Source organism: Anastrepha obliqua, chromosome 2 (assembly GCF_027943255.1).
Source record: "Anastrepha obliqua isolate idAnaObli1 chromosome 2, idAnaObli1_1.0, whole genome shotgun sequence".
Lineage (NCBI taxonomy): Eukaryota > Metazoa > Arthropoda > Insecta > Diptera > Tephritidae > Anastrepha > Anastrepha obliqua.
This window is the reverse complement of record NC_072893.1, coordinates 50,468,857-50,494,474: the sequence shown is the minus strand read 5'-3', so window position 1 is coordinate 50,494,474 and position 25,618 is coordinate 50,468,857. Positions and strand designations below refer to the sequence as shown.

The following is a 25,618-nucleotide window of genomic DNA, read 5'->3' as shown; positions in this document are numbered from 1 at the left end:
GTACCCGAACTGGGTTGACGTCTCTATTAATTAAATTTCAGTTGAAGTTTGTTTAAGAAACGAATAAACTGATTTTGATATTAAACTTTAATGTATAAATTCGAAAATTTCTAAAAAATAATTAACAAAAACTTTGTATACTGGAAGTACAAATTAGGAACGATATTCAATCTATCTTAAAACCTCTCTTAACAAATCCTCGTTGTCTTCCATTCCGTCAATACTTTAATGGCTTCTCAAACGGTATTTCTTCACAGTTTTATAGCGGTAGCCATCCTCGTAGACTGGTGTGTCAATAGGAGCGGGAGGAAGGTACTCAGGTTCTGGTACAACAGGAGGCAGATACTGTGGCTGTGGTTGTACAGGAGGCAAGTATTGTGGCTCTGGTGCAGGGGGCAAATATTGCGGCTGTGGTTGTACAGGAGGCAAGTATTGGGGTTGAGGTTGTACAGGAGGCAAATATTGTGGCTCTGGTTGCACAGGAACTAAATATTGAGGTTGTGGTTCTACAGGAGGCAAGTATGAGCCGGAGAGATGAGAAACATCGGCAGCCACGAAGCCAATGAGAGCTAATATGGTAATGGCGAATTTCTGGAAGAAGAAGATTTGAGAGTTGGTAAGAAATGTTTTCATTGAGAAAAAATAATGGAAGTTAATTAGAAAATTAGTTTTAAATTATAAATACAAGTTATTTTATGTTAACTATTACAAATTTTGCTCGGAGCGACATTTCGCAAGTTTAGAATATATATTTATTTTTTTAATTTTGTTAAATAAAAAAAAAAATATTTCTAAAAAGATATCTAAAAAAAAATAAAAAAAACAGATATCTAAAAAAATCAAAATTTAAATTAAAAAAAAATGGAAAAGGAAAGTTAAAAATAATTTAAAATTAAAACTAAAATTAGAATTAAAAAAATTTAAATTAAAAATTAATTAAAAAACAAAATTGTTTTACCAGAAAACCCTGGCAAACACACAAAATTTCCCACGCGGAAAAAAATTGTTCTTAAAAAAAACAAAAAAAATCTAAAAAACTTTCTCTCAAAAATTGTAATTAAAGATTAAAAGGAATTTATTGAATCAAATTTAAATTTCAGGATTGAATTTAATATTACATTAAATATCAAATTAAACATTTAAACCTAAATTTGTTCTTATTAAATTCTAAAAAAAAGATTAATTTTTGAGGCATTTTCAAATTTTTTATAACCGAAAATACGCTTTCTTTTTATTAAAAAACACTGCACTGTTAAAAAAAAAACCACAGTGTGTCAAATATCATCTAAAAAATAATTCTTTAAAAACATATTTATAAAAAAACTTTTGTTAAAGCTAAAAAAATGAATTTATTGAATCAATTTATATATTAAATTTAATATTAAATTAAATATCAAATTAAATATTTAAACTTAAATTTGATCTTAAGGAATTCTCAAAAACAAAAAAATTAATTTTTCAGGCATTTACAATTTTTTGGTAAACGAAACTATGTTTACTTTTCATCAGAAAACACTGGCAAAGACACAACATTTTACAGTATAAAAAATAATGATTAAAAGAACAATAATTCTAAAAAAATTTAAATAACAAAGTTAAAAAAATTACAATTTAAATAAAATATTTTAATTATTAAAATAAATTTAAGTTGAAATATTGAATACATTTTTTCTTATTATATTCTGAAAAAGAATAAAAAAATGATTTTTTAGGCACTTATTTTTACAATCAACAATATTTTTATAATCGGAACTATTTTTTTTCACTAGAAAAATATAAATAAATTTTTTTTATTAATAAATTGTGTAAACAAAATATTTTTTGTTTTACATTGAAAGTTATTTTTATTTTACACTACAAAAATTAAAAAAATTATTTTTTTTATAAAATTTTTTTAAATAAATTTTGGAGTCACTCAAATCTTTTTGCAAACGAAACTGTTTTTGTTTTTTTCGCTAGGAAACGCACACAATTTTACGAGTGAAATTAAAATTATTGCAAGAAAGTTTATAAATTTAAATTAATTATTAAACTAAATTTAAATTATTTGTTAAATTTTATTAATTATGGAATTTAATAAAAAATTTTCTATATTAAATTCTGAAAACCAAAAGCATCATTTTTTAAAGCACTTAAAATTATTTTACAAACGAAACAAAAAAAAAAATAATTAAAAAAATATCTAAGAAAAAAATTCTAGAACATATAAAATTAAAGTTGAAGGAAAAAAAATTAAATTTCAGTTTTATATTAATTTTTTTTATTATTGAATTTTGAAAAACAAAAATTTTTTTTTTTTTACAAACAACACTAGTTTTGTTTTTCAGTAGAAAACGCACAAAATTTTTCAAGTATAAAAAAAGGATTAAAAAAAATTGAAAACAAATTTCTATAAAAATTTTAATGAAAAATTAAAATAAAATATAATAAGAATTTTATTAAATTAAATTCATTTTTTTTTTAATTCTGAAAAGGAAAAAACTGAGCCACTTAAATTTTGTTTATAAACCAAACTATTTCTTTTTTAAAAACTCAAAGTCTTACAAGTGCAAAGTTCAAAAAAAAATTATTCTAACAATGAAGTAAAAATGAGTTTATCAGTAACTCAACACCTCTTCATGGAAAAAAACATAATTTTTAGCAAAAAAAAGGAGAAAAAAAAGATTCTACGGAAAGTGTAGAGTATAAAAAGTATATTAAAGTTAAATTTTGTATGTCTAATATATATTTCCAAATTTTTTTTTGTTGTAAGTTGTTTTTAATACAAAAATATAATTCTTAATTTTTTTCTTCCATATCTTTTTTTTTAACAATGTTTTAAAAAAGAAACTCTTTTTTGTCTTTATAAGAACTGAATTATTTTCTACCCACCATTTTGGCTAATTCTGGACAGCTGCTGAGGTCGAATGCTAAAGTCACTTTGATGCTTCACCGTTGCGAGCGCCCAGCTTTTATACTAATTTAGGCAAAATCTAGAAATGTTAAGATTAAAAACAATTGTCATTGAAATTTGAAGAAATCAATATACCAAAATCTAAAAAAATGAGTTAGCAAATAAGAAAATTAAATTAAAAAGTCCAATACCTCTGATCGAGATGATTAACGCAGCTACGCATTAGGGTAGGTCATGTGTGAATGACCTTCCGTCATACCATTCGATATTTGCTAACAAATAATGAATTACAAACGATTAACGTTTAACATAAATAAAGATAGTCCACACATACACACACACACACACTTATTCATATGTAAAAATCATATTTACATTTGTGTGCATCTTTGCGATTTTGTCTACTTGCCTTAGGTCAGGCCTGTTGTTTTGTATGGCTGGCGTGAAGGCAGTGTCGTTGCCTTCACCGGCTAATAAATAGTTTAGCAATAGCGAGAAAACAAAATCGACAAAAAAAGAAGAAGCGACATGAAACTAATGAATGTTTTGCCTATACAGAACAGGTGTTCCCTAACTATGCGCCGCGATGCTGTAAAGTGTGCGAATCGGCACGCAAATATCGCCTAAACGCGAGCTTATGATTGTAAGCAGGTATGAAAAAATTACGGGTCTAAGATGTTGTTATTCCGATAGTCTGTAACAGAATCATAATATTTTGTTTCGCTGTTGGGAAAGAAAAAAGCTGGTAGATATTTTGGTAGAGAAAACTCGAAGTGCAGCATGGAAATACTGACGGTTGATTGCAGATTTGTAATTGCTTTAAACGTCTTTTTTGAGAAAAATAGGTTCAATATCTGGCACCAATCTTGGAATCGTTATTAATTGAACACTGATCGACTAGAAAAATACCACTTCATAGGGAATCACCCCGATCGACACCATCTTCACCTGCACTTTCAATAGTTTACGAGGAGCGACAACAAAGTTTTGTTTATGCATTTTCACTTTTGTAGGGTTGTATACCGAAAATGTCTCTATTCTCAGTACAATAGCTTTGAAGATTATTTAATTGTTCGCTTCAAGATTTTCTGCAGTAGAACTATTCTAGTGGAAAAATGGGTATGGGATCGATTTAAAAGGGGGGAAAAATGTGTGCCGCTTTTTCTATGGATTTCAAAATTTACGAATGTTCCAAAAGCAAGTTGGTCCCCTCATTAATTGTGCTGCTAAAGTTAGAGGCCGCCGTAGCCGAAAGAAAAAGATTTTTCTAGTAGCGGTCACCCCCCGGCAGGCAATAGCAAAACTCCGAGTGTATTTCAGCCAAGAAAAAGCTCCTAACAAAAAATTATTTGCCATTCAGAATCGGCTTGAAACTGTAGCTCCCTCCATTTGTGGAACAACATCAAGACGAACGTCACAAATAGGAGGAGGATCTCGGCTAAATACCCGAAAGGGGTGCACACGCCAATTATACATCTATATATAAGCTACTGTTGTGGCTTAGTCTGGGTGTTTAAAATGCCGACAGATTTAGGTATTAGTAAGTAAATGCCCAGGTATAAATGAAACCAGAATTTCGCGTGATTTCTGTGCGGGAGAGGCGATTGATAAAACCTTCAGAAGTATTCAACAAAATTATGATATGAGAGTTTAAAACCAACCACAGCAAAATATGTTGAGCATAGCTAGTTCATAAAAATAATAAAAAATCTAAATTTTTTAAAATGAGTTCTCATTGAGTAGTTGCAGCAAACAATTGTCGATATTTTCTCTAAACACAGTCCCGGTACAAACAAGTTTGGGAGCCCTAGGCTTATACAAATTGGCTGTCTGTATGTAGATCAAAAAGATGAGTCAGCATTCAACAGCCAATTATCAATACCTCGCCACAGGCCTCTTGCCAAACGTATACAAATTATAAAAAGTTTGCAATATGGCAGCTAATATAATAATTTTAAATCATGCAAAGCAAAAGCAAAAAAAAAAATTGTAAAAATTATCTATACCATAAAATCAGTGATATGACAGGTCGAACTTCTGCTCCAATAAGAGCAGAAAAAAGTTGTCCGCTTGAAATTTTGGTATTTATTTATTAAACGCAATACAAATTTGAAGAAATAGTAAATTTTTTCAAGCTGAAGTATTTCTTCACTCAAAACTAATTTGAATAATATATTATTTTACATGATTTTTGTTTTGCTTGAATCGAACAAACAAATTACTTTGAATGCCTTAGCGGTGATCAGCCAATATAATTATATTTGATATATACGAAAATGATATTGTGTGCTCTTAAGCTAATTGGTCCAATCTGCCTGAATATCATAAACCTTTCGCTGGGGGACTCCCCCATAAGTAGAAAGTCCCAACAGTCATACCCGTTGAAACAGTTAAAAAGCCAGAGGAGTTTCGCCCAACTTAAATGCTGTTGATTGAAAGTAAAATATGATACTTGAGAAGGTCGTACATACACATTTAGAAGCGCGTATGGAGAATAACCGAAGGATATCTGAAAATCAATCTGTGTTTTGACAACGCCTTAGCCGTGCCTGGGCGCTAAATTTTGTGATCGCGATGTGGAAATCAGAAATAGCTAAACGAAAATGTATAGTGGCTTTAAGAGACCATTCGAAACAATTGACAGAAGAATTCTAATAAAAAAATGCCAAAATACGGAATACAAATACTGGAACGAAAATGGTACGAAAGCTACTTCTGCAACAGAAGGCGGTGCACAAATATTATTAAATTATATATAGAAGATTATTGATGATTATATTAAAGAAAAGAGCACAAAAAGTTATAAAATTTATGAAATTAAAACAATTGTGAATTGTGTGGCCGCCGTACCTGAATGGGTTGTTGCATGTCTACCATCCGTAAGACGTAGGTTCAAATCTCCGTGAAACCCCAAAATGGAGAAAAAGTGTATTCTAATGGCAAACCTCCGAGTGTATTTCTGCCATAAAAAAGATCCTCATAAAAAATATTTGCCATTAGAAATTGGCTTAAAATTGTAGGTTCCTCAATTTGCGCAACAACATCAAGACGCACGCCACAAATAGGAGGAGGAGCTCGGCCAACTAAAACATAGTGTAAGCGCCAATCATATACAAGGTGAAGTCCAAAATAAACAAGACTGGCGTCATAAAATGTTTTTGATGGCGCCAACTTTTTAAAGAGTTAGTGCATTGGAAGCTACATCCCTAGCTAACTTCCAGTGAAAACTTGGGGACATTCGGTTCAGTGGAAGCGAAGTTATTGCGTCTAAGTATGTTTGTCAGTATGCTTGTATCATGGGTACAAAAATGAGTTTCGAACAAAGAGCTAATATGAATTTTGTTGTAAAATCGGTAAAACGTTTACCGAAACATTTTAATGGATGAAAAAAGTGTATGGCGATGATTGTCTATTTCGTACCAGAGCTCATGAGTGGTTTATCCGTTTCAGAGATGGTTGTGAGGCCATAAATGGCAATGGGTCCATATGTTCACACATCAAAAAGTCCATCGAAATTGTTCGTAAATTAAATTAAATTAAAAAAATTAACCGAAATAATCATTGAAATTCATGGAATCGGAATTGAATATTTCCAAAATATCAATTTATCGCATTTTAACTGATCATTTGGGCTTACGAAAGTTCTGTGCACGTTTCATTTCGCACAAGTTAACTGAGAACCAAAAATTGCTCAGAAGTCAACTTTCGAATGACGTCATTAAAGAGGCGAAAAAAGACGAGAATTTCCTTTACAGCATTGTAACTGGTGTTCAAATATGGAGTTTCCAATATGAATCTGAAACTAAGCGTCAAAGTGCCGAATGGAGGACCCCAGATGAACCACCACCCTGAAATCGCGTTCGGAGAAGTCAAAAATCAAGTTGATGCTCAGTTGTTTTTACGATTCCAAGAGAATTGTTCACAAGGAGCTTGTGCCAACGGGTCAATGCATTTGTCTATCCACTCTTGAGACTAATTTTTTGACTAGAAATCGCATTTGACCATCAATCACTCACCGTATTCGCCTGATATGGTTCCCGGTTACTTCTACCTATTCGGATTGTTGCATTTGGCCATAGAAGGAAAACATTTTGCGTCCGTAGAGGTCATCCAAAAGGCTTGTATCGACATCCTGGAGCACATTTCAGTCAATGGCATAAAACATTCTTTCAAAAAGCTTTTAGATCGCACAAAACAGTGAATCGAAGCTAGAGCAAACTACCGAATTTATCAGAACAAAGCTCCTGTCGTTTCAATTTTAGCTCAGTCTTGTTTATTTTGGACTTCAACTTGTATATACTTAGGTCTCCTATAAGTTCTGTTACGAGTTAAGTTTGTTATAGATATGAAATTATATTACTTTTTTAATGAAGTTAGTTTTATTTAATCATGTAAATATTAATGCATTTCCAATGGATTTTCCAATGAATATCCAATTGATTCAGATCTTAACTTCCACGCGGCCAATCTTCTGTGGCTATGAGGAATATTGTTTTTTAACCACTACTGAGTACATAGTTTTTGCCTTATAGGCTGGACATGATTTTCTGCTTTCTAAGGGATTGTTCCTGGAACGGCTTTTATGGCTACACTGGTTCGAACCACACAAGGGTGACCACTTCTTTTTCTGTTTGTCACCTCAGACGTTTGGGAAAAACGATTAATCGTGCAACAAGGGACATTCTCTAAATATTAAGTTTTTTCAGCAATTCGTAAATTTCACTTGCGCTTTTATCACGCTTTTGTAATCGAATCACTGCAATGCGATTTTCCTTACCGCCCCGCTCCATTATTAACAACCGAAGTTTGCCACGAAACTAAGTATAATTTAAGAGTAGACAATACATGCGAACAAAAGCAAAAATAACGGAACTTTTTCTGCGAATTTGTTCTCGTCGTACGCATTGTAGAATTTGTCACAGAGCTTATGGCCAGACTACGTAAATATGCGAGTGAAGGTATTGCCGAGAAATCAATACGCTTACCAGAGAGGTTAATTTTGCGAGTCAGCCTTACACGATCTTGTTAGTAAAGCCGGGCTGGAGCTAACGAGAACACAATGGGCGTGTTCATGAACATTGAGGTTGCTTTTGATAATGCCCCTTATGGCTCAATGCGTTATTCTGCCGAACGAAATCAAACCTTTGCAGAATGGATACATTCCATATTCTCTGAGAGGCTGTTAACTGCTGGTGAGAACAGTGGCGAACTAAATACCGTCAGGCCCAGCAAAGATGCCACCAAGGAAGGGTTCTTTCTCCGCTGCTGTGGTGCGTCGTCGTAGACTCTCTTCTAACGAAGTTGCAGGAACTTGGATTTCATGTCCAAGCATATGCGGACGATTTCTATGCGCTAACATCGGATTAATTCTTAAGAAGGCTTTGCACGAAAGTGCAGAGGATTCTGGACAAAATCGATGACTGGTGCTTGAGACAAGGTCTTTCCGCCAATCCGAACAAAAACGAAAAATGGATGGACTTAGTCTTCCAGCACTGAAAGGTGTGACATCAGTCTTTCTGAGAAAGTTAAATACCTAGGAGTAATCTTGGATAAGAAGCTGACTTGGAAAACACATGTTTCGCTGAAGGTGGATCGCGTATTGAGGATCTTTCAACAATACGGTATAGCTTTTTGCAAAACCTGGGGTCTGAAACCTGCTGTGGTCTGGTGGATATACACAGCACTTATCAGGCCAATCATCACTTATGCTTCTGTGGCTTGGTGGAGACAAACTATGGTTAAGTCTACACCTTGGAAACTATACAGTCTGCAAACAAGTGTATGTTTATGCATTACGGGTGCCATGAGTACAACCTCCGGCGATGCTCTATATGCTACTCGTATGCTTGATTTGCTCCCCTTGGATCTTAAGATACAGCAGGAAGCAATAAAAGCAATGTGTAGGCTCCACAAATAAGACATTTGGCTCGAAAGCGAAACTATGGGTCACAGAGAAATTTTTAAGATGCTTTCTAGGCAGTATTCACTGCCTCTGTCACCTACAGGGTTTGATTGAAAAGTAATGAGGCTTCCCGCGCGGAGCGTCTGCCAAACGATCAACCGAGTCGGCTGGTGTGGGAAAATGATCGTTGGATTTTCCCCTTCCACTAGAAACCGGTCCCAGTTCGCTGGCAACAGCGGAGCAGTCACCCGGGTTCGGCCCGACCTCGTCCGGACCCTTCATTATGATAATGCGCCGGCGCACACCGCCTTCCTCTGCACCTCTGCATTGGCCAAGATGGGGGTTCCGGTGCTTCCCCACCCTCCCTACAGCCAGACCTGTCCCCTCCGGACTTCTTCTTGTTCCCGCGTCTGAAAAGAAAGCTGAAGGGGAGGCGTTTCTACTCCATCGAGGTGATCCAAAAAACTGTGACAGCCGAATTGAACGCGATTCCGGCGGATGAGTTTAAAAAATGTTTCCTGCAGTGGAAGGACCGCTACCAGCGGTATATTAACGCTTAAGTGTCCTATTTTGAAGAATATTAGTTGTGTAAGCCACAAGGTTTAATAAAACTGCTTAAAAAAATAAGGCTAATTACTTTTCAATCAAACCCTGTAAGGATAACCTTATACTCATAGTTTCATTTGGAAGGAAATTTGATGTGAAATATCCATTGCGTTTTCCTAATGGAAGTTTTTGCCAATATGAAAGTAGCGGAATGGATAATTGAGAGGAGATGAGGCGGGAAACAGATTGTAATCTTTACTGACAGCCAGGTTGTGCTAAAGGCTCTGGATAACGCAAAGCAAACTTCAAAGATTGTTCAAGAATGTGAAAATAAACTGAATTATGTTGCAAGACAGAATAAGCTCGTACTTATATGGGTTCTAGGACACTGCGGGGTTCAGGGAATGAAATTGCTGATGAATTGGCCAACTGCGAACTAGCGATTACCCCATACGGACCGAAGGATTCCAATAATCGGAATCAGTCCTGCAGAAATCAAGAAGTGGATCAGCGTTTATGTATACAACTTACATAAAGAGCGATGGTTCGGTCTTAAACGCTGCAGGACTGCAAAGTGTTTTGTGACAAGCGCGAACAGGAAACTGTCGGACTTTCTTCTAAAGCTTGGAATTAAAGACATTCGGTTGATGATCGGTATTATTGCAGGACACAATCCATAGGGTCACCATATGACCACCATTGTAATCATTGAGAACCCGATGTGACTATTTTACTTAGAAAATGCGGATGGCACTGAGCATTTTCACTGTGAGTGTCCCGCATTTGCTAGAGCAAGGCTACGAATTTTGGGTTTCGATGTATGAAAAGTAAAATTCGTCCTGTCGAATCGGAAGATATTTTCAGATTTTCCAAAGAATCTGAAAAATTCTCACACGTCTAACCTCTATAAACACGTCTAACCACCCTCTAACCTCTATTCCTTTCCACTATCCTATCTTTTTCCTTCTGTTATATTACTTTTCTCCTTTCCTCCTTGACTATCTATCCTTTAACTTTCCAGAGGTCTAAATACAATAGGGTTTTTAACCTGAGTGTCTTAGGAGTTACCAAGCCCATCGGTGTGTCTTGGCTCGACCTTTCAAATTTCATTGCAATTTCAAGTATAAATGCGTACAGGCTTCCTGAACACTTCTTCAACAAATTCAGCAGGAAAGGCCGCCGTAGCACGACCGCTTATAGAAAAAATGTATTTCTCCGCTTTTTATAATTTAATGCTCCATTATCCATATCCGATCCGTAAACCCACCGAATGATGGTTGCTCGCAAACACAGCTAGCTTTTGGGGCTGGAGTATGCAAATAAAGTACATTAAGATGCTTTTTCGCAAAATTTCAGCACATCTATTCACCTAATCATTGGCAAAGCGCACGTGATGCACAAATAGCTAATGAAGGAAAAAATATGCACTCAAAGGTCGATCAGCATTTTGACCAAATCAGCAGCTCGGTAACACGTAGTTCAACTAATTTAATTTAACCCATTGTCTGTTATTAACAATAATGCAATTAATTATTTGCGTGTCAAATTTAACAAAATAAATAAAAAACACAGAAAAATATCACTGCTACTATACAATTATAATACCAAAGTAGTAATGGACTCAGTTTTCATAACAGTAATAATGGATCCACGCGTACAAGTACAAATTAATTATAAATTCCGCTGACCTACAAATAAGACAACCTCTTACCTTCGCAGTAAATTAATCTTACACTTTGTGCCTATATTTCATCGCTCACAATCAACAAGCATTAAATTATAAATAAATAAATTAAAAGTTGAGTTCGATAGAAAATTTATTGCTTTAGCTACTATCCGTAGAAGTGGGCACGCGTTTGTTGTTTAAATCTTTCGCTTCTCCATTCTTAGCTGGGACTTAGCTCGAGTTAATTTAAGCAAAAGCATTTGAATATTTTTAATATGTTGTTGTTTGGTGATTTTTGAATATATTTTATGCTCATTTGCGGTCTACACAATGCGAAAAAATATGAAAAAAAATTATCAGCAATAAAACGAATTTGACTCGAAATTGATTTATCTGGCGATTAGTTAAACAACTTGCGCCATGATAATTTGATTGAATTCGTAGCAAGTTAATCAGAAAAAGCTAAAAAGCGGAAAGTTTCTAAATTTGCATACATACACATAAACACATAAAATGAACACTCATACGAACATTAAAAATATAATCGTTCGTATTTAAACACTTCTTAAAAATCTCACATGCTTCACATGCTTTTCAGACTTTTTAGTACAAATTTAGTACCCGGCTCCAATAGAACTATTTAGTTTTTTTATTTATTTATTTATTCATTAATATCTAACAAAGTGCAGAACGGACAGTTTAGAGATTCACTACCTGAAGAGTACCTCTGTCACTTAATGAGCGAGGAAAGTAATTTCGTTTTTTCCTGACAGAGGATTTAAGTAAATTTTTGCACAGCTAACTTCACACTTAAGTCGCTTTGTCATTATATGTTTTGACAGCTAATATAGCAAGCTTGTGTGTGAATAAGTTCAATTGATTTTACGAAGTAGTTTTTGGTCGGTGCCCTTTTCAATATGGAGAGCAACAAGCAGCATTTTCGTCATATTTTACTTTTTACTATAGAAAGGTAAAAATGCAGTTCAAGCCAGAAAGAAATTAGCCGATGTGTATTTAGAAGATGTGTTGAGAATACGCCAGTGCCAGAACTCGTTTGCAGAATTTCGGTCCGGCAATTTTGATGTCGAAGATGCACCTCGTTCTGGAAGGCCGGTTGAAGCTGATGAAGATGCGATAAAGGCATTAGTTGATACAAACCGGCGAAAAACAGCACGTGAGATCGGTGAGAGGTTAAAAGTATCGAATTCAGCTGTTTATGACCACCTAAAAGGCCTGGGTTTAAGATCGTCTTTCATTTTCACAACGAAAAAAACAAATTACTTTCCGTACAACCCAATACTAATCAATCGATAGCGAGACTCGAATGTTGGTTTCAGGTCTGACAAATTCAGTGAATGTAGTTCGAAATCCAGAAACATTTTTTGAACCTTTTACATATTCGTCGTTGCTGTTTACAACCTCTCGACCAATTTGTTGATGCCGTTTCGCCAAAAATCGCCTGATCTGGTGTCAAAGAAGTTGTTGAGCCAGTTTTTTAAGCACTCTTTGTGATCGAATGGGTTGACAGGGAGCCCAAAAGATGGTAATCAGTCTGTGCAAGGTCCGGAGAATACGGTGGATGCTGTAGTACCCCCATTCGAGCTTCGAGCTCTTGGAGTGTGGCTTTGACGACTAGTGCAACATGGCGTGTCGTGAAAGAGTTTGGTTCGGCCATGTCAATCAGGTATTTTCAGTCGATTAGCCTCATTCACGGCAACGTAGAGCTCCTCGTTGACCGTGGTAATCTTTTCGAGTATTTCCCAGTGCACCATGTCCTCCCAGTCCCACCAAATATATATCATGAACTTCTTGAAATGAAGATCCGGCTTGACTCTCGGCTTTGGCGTATCTCCTGGAGCCACCCACTACTTTGTTTGCTTCATATTGACTTATAGGTACCATTTCCCGTCTTCCGTGACGACCCGTGAAGCACCCAGGTTCCCAATTTTTCTGTAAATCCCATTCAATGAAGTTGATTGAGAATCGCAGTGAATTTTTTCTTCCAATTCACGACGCGTTTGGTGACCGTTCTCCTTCAAAAGTGATTTGAGAAGCTCTTCACCGAAGAACGCTTTCCGCTGCGGGACGCGTTTTCGACATCAAAGCCGCATTTTTGAACTTTGCAAACCTTTTCCGTGCTGTAGACTCTTCTGTGACACATTCTTCATATACATCGCAAATCCATACACGTCCCGGACTGCTTCGGCAGCTGTTTGACCTCTATGAAAAGCTAAGAGGAGCAGGCGGCGAAAAAGTTGATTTTGCCTGCTACCTTTGCCTCCATTTCTAAGCCTCAAAAATAATAAAAAATTAAATAACTCAAAAATTCAATTACCATAGTTTTGCAGAGCAGAAAGAGTTCCATCGAATGGATACTTACCCTCTGTCAAACAGCGCACAAATCATTGTAAAATAACAAAAAATATATAAAAACCGCTATGGACTTATTTCCCAAGCTTATATATGCTTGAACTGCATGATAAGGTCTCCAAGAAGTATTCAGGAGGTTTTCAAGCTTAGAAAATGTGATTTTATGACATTTTTCAATATTAGCAAATAGACGATTTATAAGGCACCAGGAAAATAAATTATTCAGCTCAGTCTGTAGGACAGATGAATCACTAGAATTTTTGGTTCAGCATAAACTTTTAGATCATCAGCATAGAGAAGAAAATTAGCAAAGGCAATGGGCAATTAGCAGAAGAAAGCAAAAACACGAACAGATATCATTGAGAAAGAAAATAATTAACAAAGGTGCTAAAATATTACCGCGAAGTACGATAGAGGTGGAAATAAACTGTTTCGAAGTTAATTATATTAATAAATTTTATTGTTAAATAAAAAAGTTGTATATATTCACAAATTTTGTCCATTAGTTAGTTAGTTTTTTTGTTTTTTTTTTTTTTTTGTTTGTTTCAAGATTCATAGTTCTTTCTAAAGCAAAATATGTCCATTAGCGATTATATTTTACCAAGTCCAAGTCGCCTGGTAAACTTGAATTGTTGCAACTTAGCAATAATTGAAAGCCATTTCGCGGCATTGTTTTTCGCGGAGCTGAAAAGTTGTACAGCAAATCTTTGGACCAATACCACCAAACAAGTCCACAGAAGAAGAATAATTAACCTCCTTATTTCAAAGTTTGTTGTTGGCATCCATTTTTTTCGCGAAGGTCTGGTAACATTGATTTAAGGGGGAAGTCTACTGTGAATTTTTCAAAAAATCGATTTTTTTTTTATTAGCTTAAAAAATACTTTGAACCCTCTTAAATAAGGTACAATATGTGTTACAGCTGGCTAAATTTTTCTTCGTTGAAATTTCGACCTTTTCCCGAAGCGCTCCAAAGCGCGTACCTGCTAATACTGAAACTTTAAACGCATTTTTCTCGAAACTAAGTTTTTGTATACGGTGTACACGATATCTCGAGTTCTGATAAATGAATCAGCTTAAAAATTTAATTATATATTCTCTGCAATAGTGTCTCTCGTCTGACATAGGATTTTTTTGATATCGTTATTTGTTAAATTGTTATATATTAAACAATAGTAACATCAATTTTAGGCAAAAAAAAAAGAAAAAAATTTCAAGAATTTTTTTTTCAACGCCAAAATTTTTTATCGACATAATCCTACGTCAGACGAGAGTCAATACTATGTATATGATATATTAACAATATTTTGTTTTTTTTTGTTTTATATCACCGAAACGTAAGATTTCATGTACACCGTTTAGGCACCTAAGAAAAGCGGACCTGCGCTTGCAGAAGTGACACAGCGGCCATTTTGAATATTTTGACTTAAAATTTTTTTTTCAAAAACTTAAATATATAATAAAGATAAGAGTTTAAATAGATTTTATGTACGAGCAATATTTTGTTAGAAATAAAATCCGGAAAATAAGCCTGTTTTTCCCCTTGTCACAGTAGACTTCCCCCTTAAATTGATTTAATTGTATTACATTTATTTGCTTCTGTGGCAATCCAAGTAAGAACTTCGTTGTCAACGAGTAGAAGAAATGCGTCGAAACAAGCATTGGTTGCGAGCCTGGTCTCCTAGTGAATTTGAAGTACTTCTGGTGAATTTGAAGTACTTCTGGTGAATTTGAAGTACTTTTGGCGCGAAGAAAATTCAGTCTAACTGTCGATAGCTTCAGAAAATCTACAACGTCTGAAAAGTTTGTTCCACCTTTATCTATTTTTTACTCGCCAAGATCAATATTAACATTAGCGACCTCAGTATCCAAGTCATCTGACAGCCACTTCTCATCAATCAAAGGGTCATCGCTCGAAAAATCGTCATTACTCCCTTCCATAACTTGAAATATTTTAGTTTCTTTAAGGTTTTGCTTCGCCATTTTTAACTTACAATAGGATATAAATCTGCAAAATTAAAATAAAAATAGAGAAAAATAATCGAAAAAAATCAAGAATAAAAAACTCAAAGTAAAACAAAACAAAACACAGAGTAAACAAACACTTACACCAAACAGCAGAAAATGCCTCGCACAATTTCGTATGTTGTCGCCTTTTACGATCCTACTACCGATGAAGCCGCTCTTCCACAACAAATCCAATACCGAATTTACGCTTCTTTGCATGGCAGCTGTAGTATACGTCGCAGGGTACAATATTTTTCTCGTTTTGCCCTCAAATCGTAATTCTTAATTCGTTCACAGTGGACGTCATCAGTGGTGAGTTCTCATCTGAAGCTTTGTTTTCGTTTTCATTAGGAGAAAACGCCTTCTCACATTAGCTCACCCTCGAATGGTTGTTTGGAAGCTACCCAGAGGCGAAGCTCGGAAGTTGTGAGCTGCTTGGACTATAGGCGGAAAATTTATCCTGGCCTCTCCCAAGTGAATGGCGTTCAGGTACTTTCCACACATGCATGGACTTTTACATATGGAACCATCCTACCATCGTGCAGTGTTATTTCGTAAAAAACTTTTATAAGATCTGAAATAAACCACTAAACAGTTCGGAAATATCTCGGAAATGAATGAAAATGTTATTTTCACACCGCTTTTTAACAAAAAAGTGCGTGGACTGCAGTGTAGATTTTCGTCAAATGCGCTTGGCATTCAATGTGTTGAAAACTGTCTCTAGCACACTGTTAAATACATCGCCTATCATTTTCAAATTCCAACTCCAAATGAGGTAGGAAATCCTCAAATCATTATCGATGCTCCATCATACTTAGCACGCTTCCTCGTGTATTTCGAGTCCGAATGAGGGCTTCTCTCCTTTCATACCTCTTCTTCTGATTTGGTTCATTAATCGCTTATACGATTATGGATCGACTTCAAAAATGCACACCAAGTGAAGCCAACTTATTCTTCTAACTTTTCAAAGCAAATAGTCCTTCTCCCTCTGGTACCACCTCCATCTACCACTTGGAATACTCAATATTCAGGGCCTGAAACTGAACATTGAAGAATGGGTAAAGAAAGCAAAAATTGCTCTGTAAACCTGTAAACTAATGCTTAGAAAAAGATGGGGCCTTCAACCCAAGTATACTTAATGTTTTTATAAACCGGTTATATGACAAATTTTATTATACGAATCAGTAGTTGGGTGGAAAGCTCTAGGAAAAATTACAATATGAAATTACTTGGCAGAAAACAAAGATCAGCGTGTGCAATAACGGTTGATGCAACTAGATTATGTCATAGGGAGGCTCTTAATGCACCGACATTTGTTATCCCAGATTAAATGAAGCGAACCGCGGAAAGAAATGAGCTTATGGTCAGCTCAGTACACCTCGGGGAGGACTGGAATTGTGGAATTGTGCCAGTATTTTTCCATCTAGGTAGGAATGGAGTAAGGTACTTTCACTAAACAATTTTGTCACTACAGTCTATGCAGATGGTTCAAAGATGGAGCTGGTTTATATTCTCATAGACTTAGAATTGAAAAATCTGTGCGTTTTCCCAAGACTTGTAGTGTTTTCGAGGCGGAAGTATTGGCAAAGAGGGGAAGCTTGTAAGTTACTATCGCTAATCTTTCGAATAGCAAAGCCGATATATAGGCACTGGATGCGGCCACAACAATCACTAAATTGGTGGAACAAGTCAGGAATAGTCTTACCACTTTGAGCGAAAACCATAACCACTTAAACCAATCAAGACATAATCTAGCCAGTGGAGCCGCGGGATCTTTATTTGCACTACTATCACCTCCAATAAATGTGCTCACGAAAGGACTGCAGAGCTATTATAGGTATGCTGACAGGTCATAATATGTTGGCCGCACATGCTCACAAAATAGAGATTGCCAACACGGACAAATTCAGGAAATGCAGAGAGGAGGTTAAGGAAGCTTTAGAACATCTTCTCTGCGTTTGTCCGGCATTATTAAAAACGCGTTTAAAATGCCTGGGAGCTCCACTGTTTGAGGGTCTGGAGGACGTCTCAAAAGCCGATCTCTAAGCTCTGCTTAGATTCGCCAAAGCGTTGACATCCTACATGATGTCTACTTTCAGTATTCATAAAGGCCGGTCTCCATCTGGTATCGCTAGGGACCAACAGGTCTATGCGTGGCTAAATGCCAACCAGGCTAACCTAACCTAATCTAGCCTCTCTTGCTACTTCAAAACTGTAGCTTTCAGCGGAGACGTGATTACCGAGATCAGAGTACATTAACTGCTTGCTTGATGAACATAGATACCCAACTTCCCTCGCATCTGTAATCACCTTAGAAAAATATTGAGGCCTATGATATTTCCATCTTGCATAGGATCTAACATAATTTTCAAAATCCTTGAATTTAGTTTCGTCGATCTCAATTGTTAAAAAAAATTAACGAAGTGGATAACTCTTGGCGAGTCGTAGATGCTGCATTAAATGTTTTTGAAAAAAATCCGTTTCTTTTGCAATTTTATTTGCCTTGATGCCAAATGCGTTGGGTCTGTCTTACTTAAGTCTTAGACTTTTTATAGTAGCTTAGAACGCTGACAATGCTCAAAGTAATGCTAATCTGGAGCGAGTTGTCCCAAAAAGAAGAAAAACATTCTTAAATGGCTCTGTAGGATTTTGACAAACATTTCACTTCAAAGTTGTTTACACAACCTGAATTTTTGAAATACCACCAAAACAGTTCCCATTGAAAATTAAAAAAAAACTTCAACATTTGGGTTGATGAATAATGGGACTATGTTGTGGCAACACTTTCGTTGCAAAAAAGGTATTATTGTGCTTCTACCAATAAAAATAAAAGAATAAAAAACGGAAATATAAAATTTATTAAAGTCTCAACAAAAAATTTATTTTTTCTGACTTCATTTTATGCCCAGTAGTGTATGACCATTTTTTAGTAGAAAAGCTATGTAGGAACGCATATACGCATAAACAAATAATTTTTAATTTATGGCTATAAGTAAATGTTTAATTATAGCTTAATAATACACCGTTCACTCCGATTTGCATAAAATACAGCCATTTATGTCAATTAAAAAACTATACCAAAAAATATTTTTTTTTTGTATTTACTTATGCATTTTTGATGACAGCGTGAATGCTTGTGTGACATCCATATGTTTATCTATTTTTAGTCAATTATTTTTTTGTATTTTTCACTTCACTATAAACTCGAAAAATATTCATATGCAAATGTTTTGCTTAACAGCAGAACTGCAATGGATTTCGGTGAAATTAAAAATGCCATTAAATATGTTCAAATATATGCATAGACACCCATACTTACGAGGGCCATTCCGTGTACGCTCGGTATCGAGGTAAGTTGGGCAATTTAATAATAGCAGCAAGCGGTTATATGGCTTAACGGTATAAATGCAAAACTTCTCAGAATTACGGCCAATAGTCTTCGAATAGTCTTGCAGGTATCGAATTACTGCTCATCACACATTGTGTTGCAAGGGCGCAAAATGTAAAAGGCAACCCTTGTATTTGTTCTAATGAACTCCTATTATTAGTACGCTTCAGACTATTGCCGCATTATTAACCGGCATTCCAGGTCATTAGAGCCATCTCCACAGGCACTCACAGCGATGTCTCTACTTTGAGTAAATTCGAAGTTATCACAAATTTTGATTCCATTATTGGCTATATTTTAAAATTTTATAAACAATACACCAACATTTGTTGAGAGCATAATACAATATTATTTATTTGTTTTCAACAAATTTACCACCTCTTGTCTTCGAAGTTACAATTTATCACATTATTTACGCCACAAGAAGACAGGAGAAAGACATTTTGAGCTGTTGTGCAGGTGAATCATTTAATTCCATTATTTTTTATCATTTAACACTTTCACTCGAAAGTGACTGTCTGTGAAGTTTTCATTCTTTCTGGACAATAGAATTAATGAAGGGGGTACTTAGAAGGAACAATGATGAATTAAAAAATATTTATAATTGATAACAATGATAAATGGACGAAAAATGGTGGGAGGCTAAATTTCAGGAGTACCAAAGTGAAATGGACACAAAGGATGCGGCACTACCGGTCGGGGGATGCGAAAAGGATTGTCAAAAACTGAAAAGTCTCAAATATTGTTGATGGTTTGCAGCCAAACAAGAGCAGTGAAATGCGCAGGCTAAAAATGCTACAGATAAATGCATTTGAGTGGGTGGGGGAATGACTTTTTGAAAGGTGTGAAACGATTGCCATTAAATGGCTGTTCACGTGGAGGACTCGTATTGGAAATAAAATGGAAAAGTAATATATAAATATTTCACTTTGAAAATACTAATCATGAAAATTGATTTAACCCTCTCGATAGCGCTGGTGCAAATATGTACCAGTTCTTGAAAATTTACGTCATTTCAATCATTGCGTTGTAAAAAGTTGAAAAATGTGCCAAGCCGTATATTACTGTTGTGCCTATTAAGGGGTTACATACGTCCAGAACTTTCAAAAAATCTATTTTTTTACAGATTAGTATTCTTTATAGTTTCAAGCGGATTTCTGTGGAAGTCGATAGTAAAAATTCCTCATAGATACAAAGTTATGGTAGAAACTGTAAACCCACCCAGAGTTTGATGCGCACAGGTAGGCGTCCTTCGTTTGAGACAGCTGGCCGTTACTTTCGGAGTCTTTCAGTCTGTCGGTTCCTTTGTTATTTTAAAGTATGTATAGGGACATTCATAAAACATTATGAGAGTATGTGTAGGGTCGATATGCTAATATTTGCGAAACTAAAGGTTAGTTGTTTTTGATCATACGAAGCTCAGCTAAAACACGCACGAATCAAGGCTATGAAAGCAACAAAAAAGAGGCCAGAACATACCGTCGACTGGGAAAAAATAAACAATAACAATTGCTTACTGATGACGGAGAAATTGAAAGCAAATAAATATGTATGTAAAAGTATATATGTATGTAAAAGGAATAGAGAAGAATGGTATAACAGGCTATAGGAAATATTAACAACATTAAAGATAGCGCTAGTTGGTGGAAATTTGTTAAGAAGATAAAGGATGAAGCTTTGGAAATAAGTTCCGCCATATCAATGCATGAATTTAAGGCTTATTTTGAAAATTGGCTGAGCCCTACTGCTAATGACAAGAACATTTTGTATGCACATAACTTCCACCCTGACGATCTGCATGGGGCAGTTTTTTCACCAGACGAAGTTAGATCTGTGCTAAGCAAAGTTAAATTAAACAAAGCTCCAGGGATTGATAGAATTCCTTACGAGTTCTTAAAAAATGCTCCCGATACTTGCATTGCGGCTATGGCAAGTGCTTACACAAATCTTTACGAAAAATGCAAAGTAGACGAGGCTTTTAGAACCAGCGTAGTTTTTCCTATCTTCAAAAAAGGGGATCCTGCCCTGGTAGGAAACTACAGAGGAATTTCATTCATGAACTGCATTGCTAAAGTTGTGATGGGCATAACTAACGAAAGAATAACTTGTTGGACTGAAAGGAGCAGTTTCTTAAACGAGTATCAACCCGGCTTCAGAAAGAATTACTCCGCAGTCGACAATATATTCAATTCAGCCGCTATTGTTCATTTAAGATTCAAATAAAAGAAAAGAAAGTTTACGCGTGTTTTGTCAACTTTAAAGCGGCATTTGATAGAATATCAAGAAACGTTTTGATACAATATAACAACTGCACCATATTAGTCTTGCAACGAAACTAGTGAAGTTCATAGAGAATATAAACAGCGATACAAAGCCAATTGTATGGAATGGCTCAGAAATTTCAGATACATTCAAAACAAACTCAGGCGTCAAACAGGGATGCTTATTGTCGCCAATACTATTTGCTCTTTACATAAACGACTTACATGAAAGCTTAGAAGGAGCATTAAACATAGAAGGGGAAAATATTAGACTTATATATATGCGGATGATATCATTTTGTTAGCGGATCACCCAGGCAAACTACAAGTGATGATTAATAACCTACTGCAACCTGTGGAATCTTGAAGTAAACCGCTCAAAGTCTCATATAATGGTGTTCAGAAAAGGTGGGAAACTTAAGAAAGAGGAGAAGTGGTATTATAGTAAGGAAGAAATACAGACTGTGTCTCCATATACTTACTTAGGAGTGGAAATAACACCTCAGATGAATTTCGAAAAACATGTTGAAAACAGAATAGCTGCAGCAAAGAATGGTATTAATACTTCGTGGACTTGTCTTTTAAAAAAGAAAGAAATTTCAATTGAAGCTAAATGGGCACTTTTTCTTGCAGTTTGTCGTTCAATACAATCATACGCAGCACAGGTGTGGGGTTTCGGGTGGTTTGAAGAAATTGATATATTGCAAAAGTGTTTTATAAAGCGAATTCTGAAGCTACCATCACATATGCCTACGGACATACTTTTTTTGGAAGCCGGCATGCAAGAAAATCATTTGTTCACTTTAGAACTGTTCTTTAAGTATATGCACAGAATTTTGATTACATACTCAAAAAATCGGCTGCAACATTACCTATCCAAAATTGTTATAAAGAAAGAAGTCTTCTGGATTAGAGATCTAAGGAACTTGTTTAGTAAAAACGATGTCATTTGGCGAACAGATAGCAAACAATCAGAAAGCTGAATAGAAGATGCAAAATTGCCCTTAACAAACCACAATCAGGCTAGGATGAATATCTACATACAAACAGCCTTAAGTACTAGTAGGATATATAAGGAATTAGAATGGTCAAAAGGTCTGGTCTATTTAAAAAAATATAATATAGAATCAAGCATGTGGATAATAAGGGCTAGAAGTGACATGGTAGTTTTATATAACAACAGATTTGACACAGAAAATAAAACTTGGTCAATGTGTAATTTAGGCGAGCTTGAAAACATATCACATTTTCTGGTGCGCTGCCCAATATTAAGAGAATGCAGAAAAGTCTTTTTAGGAATTTACCTTAAATGATTTACAGCTGATTGATATTCTTAAACTTTGGCGTTTCATTAAATATGTATCTAGATACAGAGACTACTTAATAAAAGAGTTTAACTGGTTTTAAAAAACCGTAAACCGAATAATTGTTTTGTATGAAAAATAAATCGACAGACGGCTCATGCCATTGTCGTTAAATTATTGTAAATATTTTTTTTTTTCTTAATATTACAATAAGTAAATTTCAAATTTTGTAAATTTTACTTTTATTTGCAATAAATACTACTACTACTACTACTGATGACGAAGGCTTAGAATATGAAGCTGGAATGGGCGATTAGACTTAAATTAATAAAATAAATTAAAAAATTCATTTTAAGTTCTTGCTTTAAATGCGCACGACCTCGAGCGAAAAGCACTTGAAAATTTAAACTTGTTTTTCTCGAAACTACTTTTTCCGGCACGATCTGCATGATAACTCATACAGTTTTTAATATTTTTTGATTTTTTAAATATTCGAAAGTGTTTTTCCTATACGGTGTCGAGCCGGATTTTTCATATTTTTGTTAAAACATTTTATAAACATAATAAGAGCATGCAATTTATGGCATAAAACGCATACTTTTTTTTTAAATGCCGCCACTGCAAAATTTTTCGAAATTCAAAAATCCGCCTCGACAGGCTATAACTACAACTTTATTTTATAAGATTTTTTTTTACGTTTTACAGATCTATCAACATTTTAAGGAGAAATGATGCAGACCGTGGAGCAACTTTTTTTTATTGTACTTTGGGTCACGTGATTTTTTATATAGGTACTAATATTCGTAAAATTAAAATAATTTTTTTTATAAAGTTTAAGTTTTCTAAAAACACTTTTTGGCACTGCTGGACGTATGTTAACCCTTAAAAGTTAGTGTTGACATCGTGTGCTGCCATCTATCAAATGGCGGCAAAACAAATTTCAGACTGATTGATAGGTGAGTTTGGAATTGGCAGCTATTTGAGTAAGACGTGTTTCGTGATTTTTGTTAAGATCGAAAAAGCGGAAATTCGCTTCTTGTTTTTGGATGAGTAAAAATGCGAGGAGATAAACGCAAAGTTGAATGCTGTCTATCGGGACGCTTCGCCATCTATGACTACAGTTAGACATTGGTTCAACGAATTTCAACTTGGGCGAACCATTCGTTTTTGATGAGGAGCGACGAGGACACCTGGCAGACGTGGTTACCGACGAAATCATTCAAAAAGTCCACAACATGATTCTCGCTGATCGACGAACGAAAGTGAAGAGTGCGCGAAGCAACAGAGGCCAAAGATGTGTCATTTTCTGGTGGGCTTCAAGTCGATTGCATCTACACTGATTTCTTCAAGGCCTCTTTGATACTATGCCACATAAAATTATTTCTTGTAAACTGGGCTCTCATGGCTCTCATTCGGTTTTCCTTTTATCGTTAAAATCTTATCTAAGTGAAAGGAGTTGCTTTGATTGAGGGTGAATATTTTGCCCCTTCCATCGCCGCTTCACCTCAAGGTTGTGTTTTGGGTTGTCTACTCTTCGTCTTATGCAGCAGATGCTTTGATATTAGCAGATGCTTTGATATTAGCAGATACTTTTCATTTGTCAGGCACCCATTATATGCAGACGACTTCAAAATATTTACTTCAATAAGAAACTCAGAGGATATGCTTAGGCTCTAGGCTGGTCTTAATGAACTCGTTTCTTGGTGTACAAATTAATGTGTCTCTTTAAATTAAAAAAAAAAAACAATTTATCTCTTTAAATTTCAAATCGTGTGATGATCTACCAGCGTTGTTTTATATCTCTAATAATGTCCTCCAATCTGGGGATGAGATCAAAGTCCTTGGGCTAAATTTTTTTGTTTTCAAGTCACATCAATTATAGTATAATATATTATCTCTACTAGATCGTGGACTTTGTTAGACGTACTGACAGTGCCATCTTCCGTTACGCCTCCGAGTGAGAGTACGGCAACCCAACGTACGAACTCTCCCAGCCACATATTACCCCGTATTACCCTTCACCAACATTTTTATCGTACAGGGTCCGGCACTCGAAATGAAACCAACTTCAGACCGCTCGCGCAGCTGATGCATGGGCATTTTACCGGGAGTAAACGTGAAAAAGGAAATCAGTAATGGATCTCAAACGTAATTGTGTGATTGCATTATATTTGGCTGCAAAATCACAATCAGCGATTGTTCGTGAGCTTAAGCACATTAGAGTAAATGAATTTTCGGTTTATCGCTCCATTACTCGTTAAAATGAGCAATGAGATGGTAGCATCGCGAGTTGTCACGGAGGTGGTCATCAAAAGACTGCAACGTCACGTGAAATGGTTTAAAAAGTGAAGAAGCGACTTGAGAGAAATCGCCGTCGAAGTCAAACGGCGAAAGAACTAAAAATATCTGACCGTAGCATTCGCCGCATACTGACAAATGATCTCAAAGTAAAACTCTATAAAAGTCAAAAACCGCATGACCTCACACCAAAGCGGCAACAAGTCAAACTTGAGAGAGAAAGAGGTGAATTTCCGAACATTGTTTTTTCTGACGAGAAAATTTTTCAAACTAAGCAATTCGCAAACTCCCAAAACGATGGGGTTTCTTTGACCGACAGTTCATACGAGAATTTGAGTCCTCGATTGGCCAGAAGGAGGCAGTGCCCGCCACAGGTAATGGTTTGGGCCGCTGTAACCGCAGATGGGCGCTCTCCAAACGTTTGCATCAAGCCTGGCGTCAAGATAAATGCGAAATATTATCGGGAAAGTCTTTTGGAGGTAGCTTTGAAGCCGTGAGCAGACGGTGGTAGACCGCGGACGTCTCAAAGCTCAAGTTAAAGGCTAAAAACTACGCTCCAAACTTCATTAGACGCGAATCTGATGAATTATTCTCTTTGGGCCATTTTGGAGAGCAAGGTCCGAACTGAGAGATTCATCAGTTTCAAGGAGCTGAAAAAAGCCATTGTTCGCGAGTGGGTCGAAATACCTGCAAGTAACATCGGGCAGCTTGCGATTCGTTTCTGGACCGTCTCATAGCCATAGTTAAGGCAAAAGGTGGTCATATCGAGCGAAAGTAAATTGACTTTAAATTTTGTAATATTTTCACACATTTTTTACTTTGAATCGAATAAAAATAATTTATTTTAAATGTATGGCCTTTTTAATTTGTTACACTTCGAGTGCCGAACCCCGTACAGCTCCATTTGTGATATGCTCAATTCATGGCTTTGTGTGTGTGTTAAAAAAAACAATCTAGTCATGTGCACGTTTACTCGTAGTTCACCT

At 35.6% G+C, this 25,618-nt stretch overlaps 1 protein-coding gene across 1 annotated transcript; it reads right to left on the bottom strand.

Moving 5' to 3' along the window:
• Positions 1 to 225: 225 nt before the first annotated feature.
• Positions 226 to 11,795, bottom strand: LOC129237399 (uncharacterized). Its single transcript, XM_054872121.1, has 3 exons — positions 11,733 to 11,795; positions 2,872 to 2,972; positions 226 to 591 (listed from the first exon to the last, which is right to left on the bottom strand). Exons 2-3 carry the CDS (start codon positions 2,872 to 2,874, stop codon positions 226 to 228), a joined length of 369 nt encoding a protein of 122 aa, XP_054728096.1. The 5' UTR covers positions 2,875 to 2,972; positions 11,733 to 11,795.
• Positions 11,796 to 25,618: the final 13,823 nt, after the last annotated feature.